Source organism: Planococcus citri, chromosome 1, assembly GCF_950023065.1.
Source record: "Planococcus citri chromosome 1, ihPlaCitr1.1, whole genome shotgun sequence".
Taxonomy (NCBI): Eukaryota; Metazoa; Arthropoda; class Insecta; order Hemiptera; family Pseudococcidae; genus Planococcus; species Planococcus citri.
In genome coordinates this window covers 73,820,795-73,842,853 of record NC_088677.1, presented here as the reverse complement: position 1 = coordinate 73,842,853, position 22,059 = coordinate 73,820,795, and the positions used below count along the sequence as shown (strand labels likewise).

Here is a 22,059-nt window from a genome sequence, read left to right as displayed (position 1 = left end):
AGGTTTAAAGTTTTGCGTTATTTCCCTTGTTTTAAGGTAAGATTATGTATGGCTATTCCAATTTCGAACGTCCTACATACTACCACACATTCACCCACGCCCTCCAATGACCTGTACTGGGTCAAATTAGGCACTACAAAGTTGATACAGTGAGCAATTCAGTTGATATTATCAAGAATTTTAGAGTCTTAGTTTTGATAAAAATTGTTTGCGGCTAATTGTGGCAATGTTTTTTGGTTCAACTTGTGTTTTTTATATAGTTTCAAAATAAAATTAGTTATGTAGCTATTATTAAAAAATTCATTTCATAAGTCTATACCTGTGGCTAGGTGTCTGTACTGATGGATCATCTTGCCGGAAGTCCTGAATTCAGGTTCCACTACAGGAAAAAATCTTTTACGACTTTTCCTACTCATGTATTTTTAAAGTCATGAGTTTTTGTAAAAGTTTCATTTTTTACACGTTTTTACGTCTTTTTTCAAATTTTTTGCGTCATTTTTTAACTTTTGTGAGTAATGAATTTATGCATGCTTCGCCTAAACGTAAGAAAATTTGATAAAATGATAAAAATTGGGGCCTATGGAGGGTTCCACTCGATTTTTGAAGAGTTCCTACAAAAATTTGACGAAGAAAAAGAAAATTGATTTTTTGGTCATTTGGTCTCTTTTTGTATGCCTCTCACATATATGGCGAGTACATATTGTGAAAAGCCTCAGAGAATCTCCAATCTCTATTATGCTGATGATACCACCTTAATAGCTGCAAATGAAGAGGAACTGGCAGAACTGATCAGGCAAGTCAGGATGGTCAGTGAGGACATGGGACTCCTCATAAAAGTGGGGAAAACCAAGGTCATGGTTGTTGATAGAGCTGGATACTCACCAGAATTCGAAGCCCTGAATGAATTTGAAAAAGTGAACTCATTTATTTATTTGGGTTCATTTGTGGATGCTGATGGAGGATCAGCCAAGGAAATTAGAAGAAGAATAGCTCTTGGAAAAGCAGCAATGTCTTGGTTGAGAAAAGTCTCCACCAACTGGAAAATCTCCATAAAAATGAGGAAGAGCCTAATCAGGATGTAAGTTTTTCCAGTTTTCTTATATGGAGTGGAGACCTGGACATTGAAGCAAGATGATCAAAGAAGAATTGTTGCCTTTGAAATGTGGGTATGGCCTATGGCGCAGGATGTTGAAGATATTATACACTGTGCATTGAACTAATGCATCAATTGTGGAACAACTGCAAGAACCAACCAGGCTAAATAAAATATGTGAAACCATGATAATGAGTTATTTTGGATGCGTAGCCAGAAGAAGAGGGCCAGAAAACATTTATAAAGGAATTCTCTTTGGCAAGGTCCCCGGAACACAAGGGAGAGGAAGATCTCCAACATGGTGGAATATGATACAGTCTGGAAAATAGTTGGCTCAGTTGCAACTGCAGCCACACTAGTTCAAGACAGAGAGGAGTGGTGGTCGTTATTGGGGGCGCACTAGTCGCTTGCGACGTATGACGTTGATGATGATGATGGATATTATCCTATGGGTAAAGGACCTTCGAAAATGCTAAAAAATTGATTTTTCAAATGATTTGTTCCTCTTGAAGGGTCAAATTTTGGTCGACAATTTTTTCCTCTCACTGTCAAGTCAAATTTGGATTAAATTGGTCAATTTTTTTTTTATAGTTTGTAATTTCCATTGAAAAATATAAATTGTATTATTTTTTATTCGACTAATTTTGGAATCACTTTTTTTCATTCACTATCCTGAGACATTGACCTGATTTTTCTATAACCGCGTAAATTACCTCTTGTTTTTGGGACAACAATCTGATTTTGAACCAATCCATAATCTAGAACGAATTTTAGATGACTGTTTAGTACAATTGGGATTTTTTTTCAAAGTTTTTGAATTTTGGTAGGATTTTTTAAACGCTTTTGTGTATGGTACCTACTTTTTAAATTTGAAAAAGATTTTGTTAAAATGTTTGAAAATTGAAATTGAAATTTGTATTTTCTGCTATGACTGATTTTGAGTTAGACTTCTGAAGTTCTGAACAATTTTGGGAAGATTTGCACATTCTTGGTAACTTTTGGTAAGTTTGACTTGTGATATTTTCATTTTGAAGGATTTTTTTTCATCAATCATTGCAGAAACGTGTTTAAATTGAAAAGAATGTGAGGATTGTAACTGAATTGCTCTGACCTCACAATGTTTTTTACTTATGTGAAGAGTTTGATTTTCTCGATTTCAAAATGATTTTTTAGAAATTCCAAGTCTGAGAAAAAAGCAAACATGGCTCGAACTCTACATAATATAAAATGTATTTTAGAAAATGGATTCGCTCTGAACTTATATTTATTTCAACTTATTTTACATAATAGGTATAAATGCATCGTAGAGCTGAACAGCCATAGAGATTATTTTTTTAGAAGATCCTTCGACATCATCTTCCAAATAAAATTACTTAGTAGACTATTTAGGTGGGGTTTTTGTAAAACACTCGAAGCTTATAATAGTTTCTGAAAAATTGATAAAGTAATTTCAACTAATTTCACTTGAAAAGTGAGCGTTTTAGACGATAGGCAACCCAATTCACTTTGCAGTGCACACTATCGCTGTCCCTTCTCTAATATATGTACTATTGCCAGGCGTTCATCAAGTATAGGTACCTATTTCTTTTATTCTTTTTCTCTTAAAGATTTGTAGTAGTATTATTATCAAATAAATACAATTCATCGCTTCTCTGACCACGATACTGTGGGTCATTGATTTGATGCAATTCATTAATCGATGATCACAGCGTCGCTATTATAAATTACGTCTTCCTATGATTGAATATATGTAGCTCAACACCTAGATCCTCGAGCTACCTACTCGTAATGATATCGAACCGATGATTGATATTGATACGAATTACCGGTTCTCGAATGGATTTCGTATACATCAACTTTTTGCACTTGAATCTACGTACAAACAACAAGAAAAAAAAATAACGATTTTAAAAGTAAAATTTTTGTGAAAAAAGAAAATCGTTTATTTATGCACAAATTTGGGTATAGGTAAAAAGGGTCAAAAAAGAGAGAGAGAGAGAAAAAAAAGATCAACGTAAGTATAAATTATATATATAAAATGGCACGTAATCGAGACTCGAATTAAGACTCGTAGTAGTAGGTATTATGAAAGTTGCAGAATTATTCTTGTCGTATGGGATACTCAACTGATCCTTTTTCCTGAGGTCTCGGAGCTTGGTAACCTATAATTGGTTTGTTGTTGTTTTGTGGGCTGGCTTGGCCTTGGCCTTGACCTTGCTGGGCTTGATTTTGGCCATTGATTCGATTATTCACTCCTTGTGGGCTGCTAGGTCGAGCATTCGGTGACTGTTGAGGTGGTGCGGTAGGTCGTTGATTTTGTGTTGGTCTGCGAGGAGTGGTTGGTCCCCGGGGAGGTGTTGGAGCAGCGTATGTAGCACCTCCGTTGTTGTTGTTGTTGATATTGTTGTTATTGTTTCCAGTGTTGAAAGTGTTTCGATTATCGACTGTTAAAAGGGATACGGGTTCGTTTGATGGGTCTGGTGATACGAGAACACCTTCGAAAAGGAATCCAGAATCGTAAGTGTCACGAATGAAGAACAGAAATGGATGATCTGCTCTGAATTCTGGTGTGATAGTGGCGCTTAGTAATACGATATGAGATCCTGTGACAGATAGGAAAAAAAAATAGCATTGAATTGGGGTCATTTTAAATGTAGAATACAATTTTTTTGCGGGGTCGTCATTTCGGGGAAAAAATTTACCATTGGCCCTTAAACCCCCTTTGGGAGGGAGGTGATTTTTTTGGTAATTGAAATGTAAATTTTTTGGGATTGCTGTATCCTGAAAAAATTTGTAGATAGTTTTTTTAAGGGTAATTCGAAGTATAGTTTCAAAAAAAATTTTAAAATAGGTACTACAATTTTTAAAAAATTGCCAAATTTCGGAGCCTATTTTGAAAATTTAAAACAAAAATGAGAAGCTCGCATTTTTATGATATTAATAGGGGACTCCAAAAATGTTGATCAAAATGAAAAAAAGTCAAATAAAGTGTATCATAATATTGTTTCCCACATTTTTGAGAGTTACAAAAAAATAAATAATAGATAAGTAATTTTATAACAAACCTGATGCACCAGCTGCCTTAGCACCTTCTTCGGTTATTTCGATTTTTGCATTATGATAAATATCCTTAACTAAAATTGGTTTACCTCCTTCTAGCATACCGGTAAGGTTTGATTTACTCGAGAATACATCTTTGATATCAATATCGGGCTGAAACAATCACAAATTCAAGATTAGAGTAATCGAAGTTGTAACCTACCCTTTGAATCCATATTGAAGTAGGTTGCCTAAGTGAAAATTCAACTCCACATTTTTTATGACAAGATCATAATAAATAAAACTTACCAGTGATAATATATCAGCCAATGGTGTCTTAAATTGAATCGTCGTTTTGGGTAAAGTAACTTTGACCGTCGTCTCTTTCGTTTCGCCAAACTTACTCAGCAATTGGTTATGATTCAAGTCCTTCATCAACGCACTTATACCGTCTCTTCTATTGGGTAAAACTATCGTAAACGCGTATCGTTCATCCTAAAAATCATTTGTGTTAGTTGCACTGAAGAGTAAGTGTTACTTAATGTGATTCTTATCTACTCAGGGCCGTAGGGGGACAATTATTTACATAGCTAGAGTTGATGAAATTATGGCCAAGGTATGATAATTTTGGGTCTGGATGAAGCATATCTTGGATTTTGACAAAAATTTCAGAAATTTGCACTGATTGTGAGTGGGAGACTACACAGAAAAATTTTAAACCATTTGAGGATAAGGCAAGTGTCTTCAGTGGGCTTATTTTTTGGAAAAAAAAATATATAAATTATTCAATATGTGTAGAGAGTAACTTTTGGTTATTCTAAAGTTACTTTTTTTCCAATTGTCGAATCTCGCCTTCTGTTCCCTCGGTTTTTGGAATAGACCGGCAAAAATTCTCAATTTTTTTCCAGAAATTACCCAAAAGCATTACTTTTGTCAAGAACTGCCAAAAAGCCTCGCTTTTTCGACAAAAATTGCGAAAAAAATAATGTATTTGCCAATAATTCTCAAACAGTTGCCAAAGTCTTGCTTTATGGCAAAAATTTTCATTTTCTGATAAATGACTAAAATGTTTACTTGTTTTGGAAAAATGGTAAAAAAAATTGATTTTTGTTCAAAAAAATCTAAAAAAATTACTTCCTTACAGAAATTTTCCAATAGTCTTGCTTTTTTTCACCAGGAAATGCCAAAAACCTTTACTTTTACTAAACTTGTATCTACATACGTCTCGTTTTCAGCCAGAAATTTTTTGTGAAAATTTTCACTTTGTTGCCAAAAATTGGACAAAAAGCCTCCCTTTTTTTTGCCAAAAATTTGCAAAACAGTACAACTGAAAACAAGAACATTTTCAATTTGAAATGTGCTGAGTTTTTTTCGGGCAAGTTTCTTTCTATTAAAATGTTTGTCGAGTTTTTTTGGTCATATGCACTATGAATTACTTTTAGGTGGAAAAAATTTGAGTACCTACAAGATCTCACTTTCTTTTTTAAAAATTGTCGCTTTTTCATAAAAATTGCCAAGAATTGTCGTTTTTTTGCAAGAGATTTCAAAAAGTCCTACTTCTTTCTCAAAATCATCCAGAATTCTCGCTTTTTCGACCAAAATAGTGAAAAAGTAAATTCTTTTCCAATAATTGCCATAAAGTCCTGCTTCTTGCTAAAATTGTCAAAGTCTTGTTTTTTTTTTGCCAAAAAATAGACAAAAACTCTCGATTTTTAACAAAGTTGCTAAAAAATTTCACTTTTTACCAAAAATTCCAAAGTCTTTTTTTTAAGAAAAAAATTGTATAAAAGCCGGAAATTGCCAAAAAAGTGTTTGCTTACCTTTGTTAAAATAGCCAAAATTTTACATTTTGTCAAAAACTATCAAAAATTCTCGCTTTTTTGAAAACGACAAAAATAATAATATCTATTTGCTTTTTAGCAAAACCAGCAAATTTTTTTGAAACAAATGGCTTTTTGTCAAAAATTATTGTTTTTTTTTCAAAAACGACAAGAATCTTTGCTTTTTAGCAAAATGACTAAAAATCGTTCTAAAGCCTTGTTTTATTGACAAAAACTGCAAAAATACGTGTACCCAACTATTTTTTTTTGGCTCCTAATTTCCCAACTAAAAGTTCTGCTTTTTGCTTACATTGTCGTTGTCTTGATTTTTTCCGAAAAATTGACAGAATACGCTTTTTCAAAAATTAAAATCTTTTTCGCTTTTTAATAATGAATTTTGTTACTTTTTGCAAAAAATTACAAAATATTTAACGTTTTATCAAAAATTTTCCAAAATTCTCACCTTTTCGATCAAAATCCCAAAAAAGTGTCTTTTTCGCCAAAAATTGTCATAAAGTGTTCCTTCTTACTAAAATTGTCAAAGTCTTGCTTCTTGCAAAAAATTTGCATATGCTGAATAATTTCACCTTTTTTTTAAATTTTGAAAAGTCTCACTTTTCCTAATAATGGACCAAAATTTTAGCTTTTTTAAAGAAATTTCCAAAAAGCATTTCCTTTTGCTAAAATTGCCAAAATCTTGCATTTTATCAAAAATTGTCAGAAATTCTCGCTTTTTTAAAAATGACAAAAATATTTACTTTTTAGCAAAACATCCAATTTTTCGGAGACGTTTTCAGAAAGTCGTTCATTTTTCCAAAAATTTTCCAATTCAAAAAGTGCCCTTTTTTCCACAAATTGTCCGAATCTCGCTTATTTGGCAGAAATTGCGAATAAAATAGGTATCATTCGTTCGTCTTCAATTACCTAACAGGAAATCCTATTTTTTTCTAAAATTGTCAATGATTTTTTACAAAGAAAAAAATAATTGCTCACTTTTTAGCAAAATTGCTGAAAAGTAAGTATTTTTTTTAGATTCGCCCAAATTTCTTGATTTTTTTTGGCCATAAATTGCTAAAAATGCTTATAATTTTAAAAAAGTCCTGCTTTTTGCTGAAATCGCTAAAGTTTTGCTATTTGTTAAAAATCGACGTTTTTTCCAAAAATTGTGAAAATTCTCACTTCGTTGTCAAAAATTGGCAAAAAGTTATAAAATTAACGCAAATTTTTAAAATTAAAAACCACAACACTTCAATTTGAAATACTTATTCTACGTATAAAATAAGTTAATTTTTCTTCGCTGCCACAAAATTTTCAAAATTAGTCATATTATTAAAAATTAAAAACCAGACTGTTTTTTGGACATTTTTCTCTACATTAATTTTTTTTCTTGTTTTATCCTTGAATTTTGGTGATTTTTCGAGCATTTTCCGTCACATGAAGTTTTTCTAATTTTTTTGGGGGGAGGGGAGGAGGGATTTAGTATCGAAAGAACATCATGATGAATTTAGCCTACTTTGAACGGTATTTCGGCTATTTTCGCATCCAGATTTCTATCTTCGTGGTACTTGATGGGTATTTCGGCCGTCATGTATTTAACTTTTCGTTCCGGTTCCCCGTTGTGGAAATAATGCGTGTAAGTTGATTTCGGATCGAAAGCTGTTCTCCAGTCGCCTTTGAAGAAAATACAGTTCGCCAAGAGTAATCTGGTTTCTGGATCGAGATCATCTGCACATCGAATTTAAACGTTTTAGATACCGTAATTATTATAATGTTGAGCTGCCAAGTAGGTAGGTACTTAGGTAGTATTTGGCAATTGTCTTGTTGTTACCTTTGCTTACTAACGAAGTGATCAATCCTTGAGTGACATTTTGCACCCACGAATTTATCGTTTGGAGAGCTTCGTCTTGTTGAATGAAGTTGACTTTTTGGAATTCGGAAGCGTAAATCCTTGTTAGTGTATCGATATAGCGTTTCGATAGCTTCTCATCCGCAGCCAGGAATACTTTGTTTTTAGTATCTACCGTTACTGCCCCATTAGTGTTCTGAAATCATAAGTGTAGGTATAGTTCTCCTACAATAGCTAGGTAATGAATTAATGATTAACTAGTGATATTTTTAGCGATTCTTACTTTTAACAAATTGAACTGCTTTTGCAAGATGGCTAAAGCTTTATCTTTCTCTTCGGGTAATCTAAGCGCCTCTTTGAGTTCTTTTTCTGTATAACCAGCGGCTCCTTCGAGTAACATAGCCAACATGACTTTAATACTGGCAGGAGATAGAGCTATATTTTCTTTCTGTTTAGTTTGGTATATTTTCTGTAATTGTAATTCCAGTTACAATACATGATAAATGTGTTCGAATCGAGTAACTAATCGTGTCTGAAAAACCTTACTATCAAAAGCTCCTTGTCGAAGTAGTTCAATTTTTCGCTGAAATCCGTCGGTACTTCTTGACCTGGTCTGATTCCTGCTTCTTAAAATCAGATTAGTTCTCCATCGTGTTGATAACAATAAGATTAATAATCTCGATTACAATACTCACGATTAGATGTGTCAGTCGGCGATAAAGGAATTTGTGGTTGAGGTTGAGGTTGGGGATAAATAGGACCAAGGTGTAGCGGTTCGATTACTTTTCCAATAAAAACGATGTTTTTTTGAGCTTCGTCGGCGATCAAGAAAATGAAAGGATGAGTGATATTGATTTCTTGTGCGTCTGAACCGAATCTCGAATCAATCACTACGTCTACGAAAAAAAAAACAAATTTTGTTCATTATACTTATTATTTTTTTCCACGAGATACGAATAATTTTCCACAGCGATAGATGATGATAAATTACTTGTTGAGGCGAAAGCAATGGTTCCTTTTTCGCTGACTTCGATTCCACTTTTTTGCAAAATATTCGAGATCATCAACGGACCTTTTGGACTTACACCGATACCTTCCAAATTGGCTCTTTCACCGAACAATTCTCTGATATGGAGCTAAAATTAAGAAATAACGAGAGATATGAGTAGGTATATGTTTTCAAATTATGCAAGATATGTTTGTCCGGATGAAAATTACTTACCCCTTTCAATATTTCTACCAAATGAGCGGTAGATTCAAACTTAAACTTTGGTAATCTTAAAGTTATTAATTTTTCTGAACTTTGCGCCAACGATTTGGATAATATTTCGGGTTTTATATCATTAGCCAAGCTAGCCAATCCTTCGACTTCGTAAGGATACAGGATATACATGGCGAATTTTTCACCCTATTTAGATGATCATATAACGTATGAATAAGCTTATATTTCGAGGTAATCGCAGACTACCCATTAGATATTAATGCGGTTTACAAAAATGTATGTGTATGGTTGTTTTCTTACCACGTAAGGTAACCTAATAAGATGTGCTTTCAAATCTTTCATGTCGTAGTAGTTGAATTTTTCTGTCAGTGACATCATCTGAACGTGGATCGTTCTGCTGTGCGATACACGGAACATTCCAAGTCTAGTTTCATTCTCAGGGAATTGGTATTTCCATTCGCCTCTGAAGAATATCGCGTTCAATAGCATTATCACCGTATCATCGTTGAAATCACCTAAACAAACATATAAAGGTCAATTGTAATTATGTAGGAATGAACAATGACGGAAAATCCACCAGCGGCAGTCTAATTGATGATTTCATCAGTTAAAGTTCAAGAGATGTATGCAGATTTGTCCTATTGATAACGTATACAACTATACAGCAAATTTTGAATGAAGAAACATCGTTCGAGATGAAGTAGTCGGTTTGGGAAGGAGGAGGAATTTTTAGGAACAGGTTCCAAAAATGAGCAAAAATTGCATAAATTCAAGTGAAAGATGTGTAGATACTTGAAGTTATGCAGTAACAGAACTTCTTTTGTTTCAATAATATCGAAAAATTGCCACAAAAATTGAAAAAAATTGAAGAATTTGGAGGAAAAAATGAAATTTAAGAAAAAAATAAGCTGTTAAGCAAATTTGTGAAAAAAAACAGGACTTTTAGTAAGGTAAACTTTGATACAAAAAGAGTGGACTTTTTTAGGCAAGGCAAAAATCAATGCTTTTTGAACGTTACGGCAAAAAAAGCACTTTTTTTAATACAATTTTAACAAAAATTACGACCATCTGACTATTTGATCAAAAAACTACTTCCTGAGAATTTTGACGAAAAAACATTACAACTTTTCATAAATTCTCCAAAAATTGCTTCTCTGTAATAATTCTGACCAAAAAATGGATTTTTTTGACCATTTTTGGAAAAACTGAATTTTTTGGGCAATCTTGGCAAGAACAACACTGTTTAAAAATTTTGATAAAAATATCTAATTGGCTATTTTTGACAATTTTTCCAAAAATTGGTATTATTCCATTTCACTGTTTCATAAAAAAAAACTGCTTCCAGAGAATTTTGATGAAAAAATATTACAACTTTTCATCAACTTGTCAAAAAATCACACTCTCTGACAATTTTGACAAAAAAATGGATTTTTTGACCTTTTTTTGGCAATAACAGAATTTTTGGGCAATCTTGGCAAGAACAGCACTGTTTGAAAATTTTGGTAAAAGTATTTTAATTGGCTTTTTTTTGACAATTTTGCCAAATATTGGCATTCCCGTCCCCTTCCCCAAGAATTGATACTTTTTGACTCCAACACATTTGGCAACAAAAATAAAACAGAACCTTTACAAGCAAGTTTGGCAAAAAACAGGACTTTTGTTTGGAAATTTAATTTCGGTACAGAAATAGGACTTTTTAAACAAATAAGGCGAAAATCAATTCTTTTCGAATGTTTGGGGTGGGCAGGGGGGGATAAAAAATTGAATGAACCATGGATCCAAATTTTCTAAATACCCAACACGAATTATTCTTACCACTTTGTTGCATTTTTGACCAAATTTTGGTCGAATTGAATCCCAACTGGTGGAAAATTTTTATATCGGACAAGAAAACACGAGAAAATAAATTATTAGCCAAAATGTGAACTTTTTTATTTTTGGTGATTTTTTTAAAATCCAGTTGTAGCCAAAAATTTTAAAAAAGTCAAAAATTGTATAGAAATATTTGCATTTGAATTTGATAGATGAAAATTTTGTTTTTTACCCTATTTTTGACTTTCAAAATCCATTGGAAATGGTTTCGCGAACCGTTTTGAGCAGTTCTGGAGCCCTTCAGCTTGAAAGTTGAAATTTTTGCAAAATTTTACTCGATGAATTTGGAAAGCTAAAATTTATTCATGCTGCAATTTCAACAAGCTGAGTTGATTGGAAATGTTTTCAAATTGTCCTAGAGCCTCGAGCTATATTTTTGGAATTCTAGATTTTCATGAAATGGCATAAAAACTGTGCAAATTGACTTTATAGAATGAATATATGGAAAAATAGTGGGTAATTGGCCACAGGGTCAGTGACATGCATTGAATAATGAACACGTTTATAAGCATTGAAATTCATTTCGACAGACTTTATAATCTTTTTTGGGGGGAGGGGGGACTGGAATTTTCAAAATGTTGCCGGTGGCTTCGAAATGGTCTAAAAGCATCCCCAGTCAACTGGGCATGTTGAAATTAGTGTATGATGTAAATTTTAGCATTCATTTAACTTCATTGGGTAAAATTTTGTGGAAATTTAATTTCTGAATAATCTTGAAGAGGCTCCAGAATTGCTTAAAATTTTTCGAAACCATTTCCAAGCGATTGGGAGGGAGGGAGGGAGGGAAGGAGGGAGGGAGGTCAAAAATAGGGTATGTACTATATTTCAGCTTTCTAAATTATGTACCAACCTATTTGCGTAAAACTTTGATTTCTTTACATTTTTGGCCCAACTTTTGATTCTTAAGAATCCACCGAAAATCTAAAAAATACACTTTTCCAAAAAATGTTGTTTTATCTTGCCAAAAATTACAAAAAATTGTCGGTTATTGTTTGAAAAAAAAAACAAATCTACTTTTTCCTAAAAATCTTCCAAAAGTTTCGCATTTTCCCAATATTTTCCAAAAAAAATCATTTTTTTGTTTTTTTCTAGTTGTTTCCACAAAATCTTGCATTTGTCAAAAACTGACAAAAAAACTTTTTTCACCAAATTGTTGAAAAAAATACGTCATCTTACCTAAAAATGCCAAAAAAACTCACTTTTTTGCTGAAAATGGCTAAAAAGTTTTGCTTTTAGTCAAAAATCGACTACCTATTACTGAATGTATCGGTGAATTTGTCAAAATGGAGCTTTTTTTTCCAGAAATTATTGCCAAAAAATTCTCGTTTTTTAGTCAGAAGTTTTCATAGTCCTGCTTAGTTCCCAAATAGTTGCGGAATTGTCTCAATTTTCTGGCAAAAATTAGGAAAAGTATCATTTTTTCGCCAATAGGTACTTGTCAAAAAATTTTGCTTTTTGCTAAATTAAGTAGCCAAAATCCCGTTCAATTTGAATGTTTACTGTTTCGTGAATTTTTTTTAATACCATTTTTTGTGATTTTTTTCTTCATCAAAATGTTTTGCTCGCGTTTTGTAACTTTTTTGGTTACTTTTTTGGTTACTTTCTAGTTACTTTTTTGAACTTTTCTGGTTAGATACCTACCATAAAATTACTTTTTTCCGAAAAAAAATTGAGTACTACAGAAGCTGAAAGTGACAGGCATGCAAAACTATCATCAGCTGTAACTTTCAAATTTGGCTGAATTAACTTGCCACCATCTCCCCCCTCTCATCACATACTCGTACTCGTACTTACCATCGCTGACGAGTTCTGGTATTTTTCCTTTCGTTATTTTACTACACCACGCGTTGATGTCGGCTTTAGTAGCTAGTTTATTTTTGAAATCGGTCGGATGGACGCTGGAATTGTAGTATTCTTTGATTTTTCTCGCAAAATCCGGATTCACTTGGGTGGCTGCATCGGCGAACAGCTTTGTACCTATGTTTAATTCGTAGGCTTGTTCTTTCGTCTATTATAAGAAGTGGTAAAACATGAAAAAAATTTACATTAGTTCTGTAAGAAGAAAAATCACACGTCAACGAAGGCGATGACAATTTTCATAAATTCTTTACTGTAAGAAAAACCGTCATATTTTACCTCTAGCGATCTCATGATAGACGAAAATTTTTGTTCGACGGTTTCCTTCTGAGTTGAATTAATGTTGAACGCTTCCTCTATCTCTTTGGCTGCTGGTCCTTGAGTTCCAAGATACAGCATACTGAGAGCCAATTTTACGCTCACGGGAGATACTACGAAATTGCTTTCTTCTTTGGCGTTTAAAGCCTGCACAAGTACGGAAGAGAATACATAAGTATTTAGACAATTAGTTCGTTATCGTAATTTATTATTCAACTTATTGCAGTTGCAGAATTGATAACATTCGGCTAATTTCCTACCTTACTTAATCTCCAATCGAAGTCATTGTATTGTTGGTTATTTAACGGTTTGAGTTTATTATCCAGCAGTCCGCCTCCTTGTTGTCCTTGTTGTACATTGTTGTTTTGATTTTGAGCTATCGAAGTGCCTATCAAGCATATCACAAGGAACAGGGAAGCTGAAAAATTATCAAATTTCGTGAGTAAGGTATTGAATTTACAATTTACCAGTTACCTACATGCATAAGCATAAGTCTTCCAATGGGCATTCTCGTTGTTCGTGAAAATCAAACGAATTTTTTTTACGTTCGTTCAAGATTATCTACCTACCTATAGCATTTTTCTTTATCAGAAATATTAATTAGCGAAGTTATATGTACTTGAGAACGATATTCTGCGTTCGAAGTTAAAAGTTAGTTGCGATTGAACGTGAACTTTTCTATCTATCCGCGTGACCAGACGTTTAAATTATCGGTAACTATCGAAGAAAATTACTTTTTTTTGTACGATTTGTAATTTTTAAACAGTGGGTATTTAACCACGACTGAATTATAGAGCTTGGTGGCTTAAGAGTTAAGTGAGGGAGAAGTGCGAGTACTGAGTAGGTAGAGGTACTGGAAACTTCCTGCATTATCAATATCTGTGTAAGTTGGTAAATAAGATAAAAATTTTCATCTACACCTGAAATTCTGAATTTCTTTTTAATTATGGATAATTATTGCTTTTTGCAGAAAACTCCAAAAAGTCCCACTTTTAATCAAAATTGTCCCAATTTGTCGAATAAGCTTTACTTTTACAAAAAAATTGATAAAAACTCACGTTCTAGTAAAATTTTACCTTTTTTCCAAAAGTCTTCCTTTAATTCTAGCTGGTTTGCCAAAAATTGCTAAAAGCCTCCCCCTTTTCCTGGAATTACCAAAATCTTGCATTTTGCAAATAATTCTCAAAAATTCTCGCTTATTCAAAAGTGATAAAAATGCTTATTTTTTAGCCAAACAGCTACCTAATTTTTTGGAAAAAATTCCAAAAATTCTCACATTTTTCCAAAAGTTTTCCCAATTATGTTTTCACTTTTTCAGAAGAATGGTCGAGGGTTGTTGTCGTTTTTTGCAGAAAATTCCAAAAAATCCTGCTTCATTTCGCAAAATTGTTCAAAATTCTCTCTTTTTTGAACAAAATTTTGAAAATGTGTATTTTTTATAATTAATTGTCATATTTACAGTCCTCTTTCCTGCTCTTGCTAAAATTTTCGAAATCATTTTTTTTGCCAAAAAGTGACAAAAACTCGCGCTTTCTAGAAAAATTGCAAAAAAATTTCATTTTTTCCAAAAATTCCAAAAAATTTCATTTGTAAAAAAAAAATTCAAAAGTTTATTTTTTTTTTGTAGAAAATTCCTAAAAAAGCATTTCTTTTTGTCAAAATTGTCAAAAGTTTTGATGTCTCTCATACTTAAATTCTCACGTTTTCGAGGAGTACAAAAATTTTATGTTTAAAAATTGTCGTTTTTCAACTAAAGATTTTAAAAAGTCTCACTCTTTTCGAAAATTGTTCAAAAGTCTCTTTTTTTTGACAGGAATTACAAAAATATAGGGTGTGATTTAATACCACGACAAAAAAGGGCGTCAGCACGACAAGCATAGGCACTTTCACGCCAGAAAAATCATTTCCACGACTAAATTGGAAATTCCCGACAATAAAGAGCTTACCCCGACATAAAACGTACTCCAACGACAAAATAATGTATCAAACGACGAATTAAAAAATTCACGACATTTAATTACTTTCCACTGCTATATAAGGCAATGCACGACAAAATTTTTCTATCAAAAACAGGCGTTTCACCGACAAAAATAAACGTTTCAAAATATTAAAATGATACCAAAAAAACGAAGTAGGTATGTAAAAAATTGCTCTTTATAGAAGTAATGTTTTGTGGGCTTTGATGGATGACCCCCTTCGTTTTTTGACCTCAGGTATGAAAAGCGAAAGGGGGCTAAGGAGAGACAGTTTGCCCCCCTCCGGTTCCGCGAAAGTAGGAAAATTCCAACAATATTTTAGTTTCAGTTTTCAAAAATTCAAATTTTTTACAATCATGTATTTAATTATCGTTTATTTGTCGTCAAAATCGCCGATCTATCTTCAAAATTCTCATTTTTTTGCCTAAGATTTTTCCCTCGCTTCGCTTAGCTCAATTTGGTTCTCTGCTATGCTAAAAAATAGCCAACAATTTTCATTTGCATTTAAACCGAGTTTAGCGTTAAACTGAGTTTAAACCATGATGGTGCAACTAGCCCTCAGTTGATCATTTGTTAAAATTTGTACAAAATATAAACGTAATTGAACTCATAATGTTCTGTCGTGTATGAAATTATTTTGTCGTGAATTCTGCTTATCTCGTTATTAAATCGTAGTCGTTCATAAATACTTTATTGTCGGGCGTCATCTGGCGTGGAACTTCATAATTTTTCGTCGTTCATTCATCTTTTATGAACGAAAAAATGCTTGTCGTGATGACGCCCTTTTTCGTCGTGCAAAAAATATTTCCCCAAAAATATATAATTTTTTTGCCTTTATTACAAAAATTTTCACTTTTTAGGAAAATTGCATTGTCGCTCTTTGTGAAAAATTCCAAAATATTCAAATTTAATTTTTTGATCGAAATCGCAAAAAGGTATCCTTTTTGCCAAAATAGTTGCCATTTCCTAACAAGGTCTATTTTTTGAAAAAAATGGTCGCTCAATCAACCTTAAGACTATTTATGGCAAAAAAATATCATTTTATAAAATACAATGTAGCAAATTTGCCGAAAAATTTCACCATTTTCTATTCAAAAGACTTCCTTTTTTTAAACCATGATTCCAAAATTTGAGCTTTTCTACCTGAAACTGCCAAAAAAACTGCTTTTTTACTAAAATTGTGAAGATTTTGTGTTACTTATGTCAAAAATTCCTAAAAATTTTACTTTTTCAAAAATGAGAAAAGGTTTTGCTGTTTAGCAAAACTGCTAATTTTTTGGAAAAAATTCCATAAAGCCTCACATTTTTCCAAAAATTGTGCAAGTTTCGCTTTTTTTTTACGGATATTGCGAAATAATAGGAATTATTTTTTGGCCCCTAATTATCTAACTAAAGGCCCTACTTTTCCTAAAATTGTCATAGTTTTGCACTCTTGCATGCCTTTTTCACAAAAATGCTCACTTTTTAGCAAAATAAAAAGCCTTTCTTTTTGTCAAAATTGTCAATATAGGTACCTACCTACATGTCTTGCTTTTTGCCAAAAATTGCAAAAATTCTCATTTAGTAGCCAAAAATTTCCAAAAAGTTTCGTTTTTTCACCAAAAAGTTACAAAACCAGTTCAATTTTTTTCATGTTTCATCATTTTTTTGGTTAGATACTTTTTGGATAGGTACTTTTTCGAGCATTTTTGGTTACTAAAATTACTTTTTGGCGGGAGGGGGAGGGGAATGGTGAACGAGTTTTGCAGAAATGGTCAAAATTCGCCAAAAATCAAAAAATCAACTCAAGCTGCTAATATTTTGATTATTTATGCGATGCGGATTTCTGATCAATCATGCTCTTTATAAAAATCGACATTTCGTTCAAATTGGTGTCGGACACCTCGAAATGTGGTTCTCTTGAGATTTTCCAAAATTTTGAACAGTTGTTACTTAATTAATTGAGAAGTAAGCCAGTACAAGTCTCGGATATAAATGTCATTATCAAATTATGGCGATGTTTTTGTTGCGATTTACCTATTTTGATTTTTTATTCATCCAGAACTTGACATTAACCCGATTACTTGTTTTTACACTTATCAGTTACTATCGCACGAGTTATACATATGTACCAGAAAAGCAGAAAAAGATTCGCTGTTATTTATTCGAACGTTGGATGTAGGGGAATTCTTATCTTTGTATGTATTTTAATTTTTTATCGTTATATTTTTTTCATATTTTTCCAACATTCTCGTGTTAACCAAATCAAGTATATGCAATTTTAGGCAACCTTCCAATTAACAACATTCTAGCCATAAGACTTATTTATACTTAATTATAAATATTTTTCATTAAAATAAAAAATAAGGAAGAAAAAAAACACACACATAGTTGGCCAACGACTATTAGACCAACATATCGAACTAGGTACGTTAATAGATTCATGTTTATTAACTTCGTTAAAAATTGTTTGGAAAAAGCTAATATGTACCTGTACCTGGTCTAAACAACGACACTGGTAACGTTCATTTGTATTTATAATTTTGCCATTATCGCGAACAATACGTACGTCAAAAAGGTCAGGGTTGATGCAGACGACGACCATTACCATCTAGGTACCTATTAACGTGTAGCCAAGCCTTATTTTCGATGAATTGAGAATATCGCTGACTCATATGGGTTTTTTCGTTCTTAGAATATAGGTACATTTTTCGACTATAGCAATTTTAATGTTTATATTGTAGATAGCTAGGTACCTTACCTACTCGTAGGCTTATACCTATTATACGGGTATACCTTGAAAAATAAATAGGTACCTATTTAATTGTAGCCTATATCTCTTATATACTGATGCAGGTAGCATAATATACCTACATACTAAGTCACATATACTCGTAGGTACTATTTTATATGTAGAATCAGCGCATAATATGTATACGCGTATTTTTACTGGCGATATATGCGGAAAAACCGGTTCCGGTGGTGCAGATTATTAAGGATAAACATTGTTTCGAGATGCAAAAAGAGATACTACAAATCAGCAGCAGCAACCCGGTAGAGAAGGCTGTGCTGATGATGGTATTGGCTATAAACTGATCGAGACCGTTGATTCGTCGCGATGATTTTAAACGCAAGATAGGATTAGGTAGGTACCTATTTGGATGGCAAGTCCAAGTGGTTTGCCATCGTTTCAGCTTGATTTTGAGAATATTACTATTTCGTACTTACCGTATACAACAATTGCACTGGCCATGGTTATGGAATAAGAACCGGTTTAATTATTAAAAGTATAAACGAGACGATGCGAATGCAAGTAACTCTATTCTTAATGACTGCGACCACGACTGATGGCTAAAATAAACCCCTGATTGTTGTAATCGGTTGGTTATTAGGTAGGGTATCGATTCAGCCGATATTCATTTTTGATAATTTTGTGAGGTTTATTCACTCGTAGGTATATTTTACGAACAGACACGGTAATATACTCGCGGAAACCGCGACTCGGCCGATTAAAAGGAGCCTTTTATTTAACACGTCTTTTTTAGTGCCAAAGACGCGACGAATAAAGCACACACTACACTATTGAAAAACACACACGTATTGACCACTTCACTACTGTTAAGTATATAATGATGTTGTATGAGCGGCGCGATGTTCACGTACACAGATAACTAAGATCATCTTCAAACGTTTATTGCCGGACACCACTCTTCGTCTCGTCGTGGGAATTCCAAACCCCACTTAACGTCGGTTGGTTTCTTAACGTAGTAGTTTTGTTTTCAACAAATCGTACACTACTCATATGATAAAACGTTAAAACGCGTTAACGTCACACGTTCGTATACGAGCGGTTTAAAATAATCATCGTATGGACTCTGAACTATTAGCATCTTATTGCTCCAAAGTCCAAGTTCACTCAAAGTGATGGCAGAATGGACCAGGGAAGGGGAAAATACACCCCAGGGTGAGAAAAAATTAGCTAGGTACCCAAAATGATCAACTAGGATGATGCTTGGAATCGGTTTTGTTTTTGAACGACCCTGTGTGTAATAGAAGGAGTATTACCTGCACGACTCCGATCGCTGTACCGATGCTGTTAACGTAAGCAAATTTATAATTAGGTAGTTATTGATTGATGGTATGAATTATTCTTCTGCTACGCGATATTCTCCCTAAGGTGAAAATTTTTCAATTCCTGGGCAAGATCAGGTTTTCGTACACAGGTAATCAAGGTATTAAGTATTGGAAAAATTTTCCTATATTTTTTTTGCTTACCCTGTTGCTGTTGCTCATTGAAAGCTTGCTGGTGATGCTGACACGACTCACGTGTTGTTATGTAATGCGAAATTTGGCAGATTTTTGATCGTGTGTTGCTTGCTTTGATGATTTGTGCGGTGTGTTTTGCTGCATATGTAAGTGTAGAGGCGTTGTACTGTGTAGGTGGAGATTTTTAGAGTAATTTTGGGCGAAATCATACGCTGGATTTGGGTGAAAATTGATGAGGAAGTTTACTTTGAATGTGAGATTACCCGGAAAATTTTAAAGCCCCTTGGCTGTTCAAAGTGCTGAACCAAAGGTCCTCAAAGTAGGGTTATTTTTGAAAAAATTGTGATTTTTTTGCCACTTTTGGGTACTAATAACCTGTGCTGTTATTCCTTCATGAAAAAGTTGTCATTTGAGTTTCTGAGCTTTCCTGACCCGTTGAATTCAAAATTCAAGACCATTTTTCAAGTGTTACCTAATTGCATTTTTCAATCTTTTCGGTGCATTTTTGAAAATCAAAGGGTCCAAAATGGAAGAAAAATCAAAATTTGGCCAAAGTAGATACCATAATCTATTTACCTTATTACAGCTCTAATACGTATCAATGAACATACCTACCTACATCAGATAGCCATTAATAATTTGCAGACTTTTGTGTTAACAAGGTTGTTAACTGGGCAAATAGGTGGAAGATGAAGCTTGATCATTTTCATCAACAGGAAGTACAGTTACTTACCTACCATTCATAATAAATGGATCAACTGTTTCACAGGCAGATGTATCCAAATACCTGGCAATGCATCTTGATTACCACCCTATATCTTGATGCAAGATTAAATTGGAAATATCATGTTTGACAAAAGAGGAAAGAGGTAGACCATATAGACCTTTGAGTTGGAAATTTTTACTGGCTGATTAGGAAAAAGTTCAAACTGTTGGGGGGATTTCTAGCTTGTCCCACCCTGGGTACCCAATATGGCCCTATCGTTCCTATTAGGGAGGCTTCAAGGACTTAACAGGCTGCGCCTTATGCTAGACTCCAACAACATGAAACAACTGCAATACCCCACAAGAACATACAAAGGTATAGTAATAGTGCTATGGTTTATTGTCAGTACTCAGTAGCGTACTTACTTACCAAGTATCAACCGTTAATAAAAGATTACACAATACCTGACAACTGTCAGTTTCTGCTGAGCATCTTAACTGAGAGCTGTGTGCTGTGTACCAGAGCTTGACCTGGGACAGAGTAGTACCCGGGTATACTCATTAGGTACCACCATATTTGGTTGAAGCAAATACCGAGTATACCCGGTTACTGGTTTGACAAAGACACACCTGGGACTGGTAGTATCCTGTCACTAGTCAGTCTTTGACAAAATGGAACGCTATGTATTTGCCTTCTCATCAGCTATTGTGTGTGTTGTCAAAGTGTTTGTGTTACTTGCATATGAATGCATCATACCACCCGCACACATTCGTATGCATGACGTAATACACTACCTAGAATACTTGGTTGGCAAAAATCGAACCGAATATGAGTACGGGATTATACTCGGGTTAAAGCGGATACCTGGTAGTACTTGGTCCCAGTTTTGCCTGACCCAGGACTGGGTATATTTGGTATTTGGATCGGTTTGAGCTCTGCTGTGTACCCAGCACAAAAGGTACTTACTCCTTTGTCTATAAGAAATGGTAAAGACTGCCAAGAGGCAGCAATTTGCGACTCCGGCTTGGTCTCTGTGGTTCTAAACCACCAGAGTGTGCTGAGCTTCCATACAAGACTCAGTGTAGCCTCCTTCTGGGCATAAAGATACTAGGTGGGTAACTTGGAGTCCCTAGTCCCCACTACAAAACACAGTCTGAAAAACAAGAAATTCATCTAGACACACAATGATGATTATGCCTGCGCAGCTGCGGGCTTATAGGGATTTCACAAGACAACTGTCGCGCTCTAGGAAATTGTAGTAAAAAACACCGGAACTAACGAAAGGTCCCGTTGTTATCAGCAATTTTCAACAATTTTCCTTCAATTTTCACAACAATACATTCCAATGTTTATTCGGGGACCTTTCATCAGCCAATCAGAAACAAGGCGACACTAGCGCGGCGCACCTCTGTCAAGTTCCTATGGCGCCCAATCATGGGTCTGTGCCAAAAAGTCAAATCGTGATACATATATGTACTTAATCCAGCGCTTTCAAGACAAAATGTTATGTTTGATGGTTCCTGGTCATTCCCCCAAAATTTTTTCCTTATCAGAATACTTAATGTATACGTACCAATTTTCCTATTACTTTTATCCCGATTCTTTTCCCCAAGTGTTCTTTCTACATATATTCTTCATAACTTCTGACAATACTACTAATGTGGTTTTGCAGATCGATTAACTTTTTTTTTGGTGTCTCTTTCACCCATAGTTGTATGCTTGATTCCAATACTGCTACACTACCTCCATATCCACTTGCTCCTTTTGAATTTCTCTGAGTGTGAGTGAGACATAGAGTATGTAAGTGGAACCGGTTGTGCCACCCTTTCACTCCAATTATTCATCTTCACCCTTGTAAACTAAAAACACCTTAGGCTACTACAGCACCTAATGATTTGAAATTTTTGGTTGAGTGAAAACAAATTGAGGAAAATGGAAAAGGTGTTCAGAACAAAAAATTCCAGGAAAAGGAATGAGGGAAAAATGTTTGAGAAAATAGAGATGGCAATTCGGTATTTGAAGTACCTAATCAGGGAAAATGTCATTTCAGCATAAATCCATTAGG

The 22,059-nt window shown here is 33.8% G+C and overlaps 1 protein-coding gene across 2 annotated transcripts; it reads right to left on the bottom strand.

Moving 5' to 3' along the window:
* Positions 1-2,302: 2,302 nt before the first annotated feature.
* Positions 2,303-18,724, bottom strand: LOC135831674 (uncharacterized). 2 transcript variants are annotated; one of them, XM_065344345.1, is made up of 16 exons: positions 18,251-18,724; positions 13,328-13,485; positions 13,029-13,214; positions 12,687-12,900; positions 9,321-9,535; positions 9,021-9,206; positions 8,790-8,934; positions 8,494-8,694; positions 8,345-8,424; positions 8,082-8,267; positions 7,781-7,994; positions 7,466-7,677; positions 4,442-4,627; positions 4,159-4,306; positions 3,221-3,696; positions 2,303-2,965 (listed from the first exon to the last, which is right to left on the bottom strand). In XM_065344345.1, the coding sequence occupies exons 1-16, from the start codon at positions 18,273-18,275 to the stop codon at positions 2,873-2,875; spliced, it is 2,925 nt and encodes a 974-aa protein (XP_065200417.1). In that variant the 5' UTR covers positions 18,276-18,724; the 3' UTR covers positions 2,303-2,872. The 2 variants fall into 2 exon arrangements, with proteins under 2 accessions (XP_065200417.1, XP_065200426.1); XM_065344354.1 differs by having other exon boundaries at positions 8,345-8,418; positions 18,251-18,723.
* Positions 18,725-22,059: the final 3,335 nt, after the last annotated feature.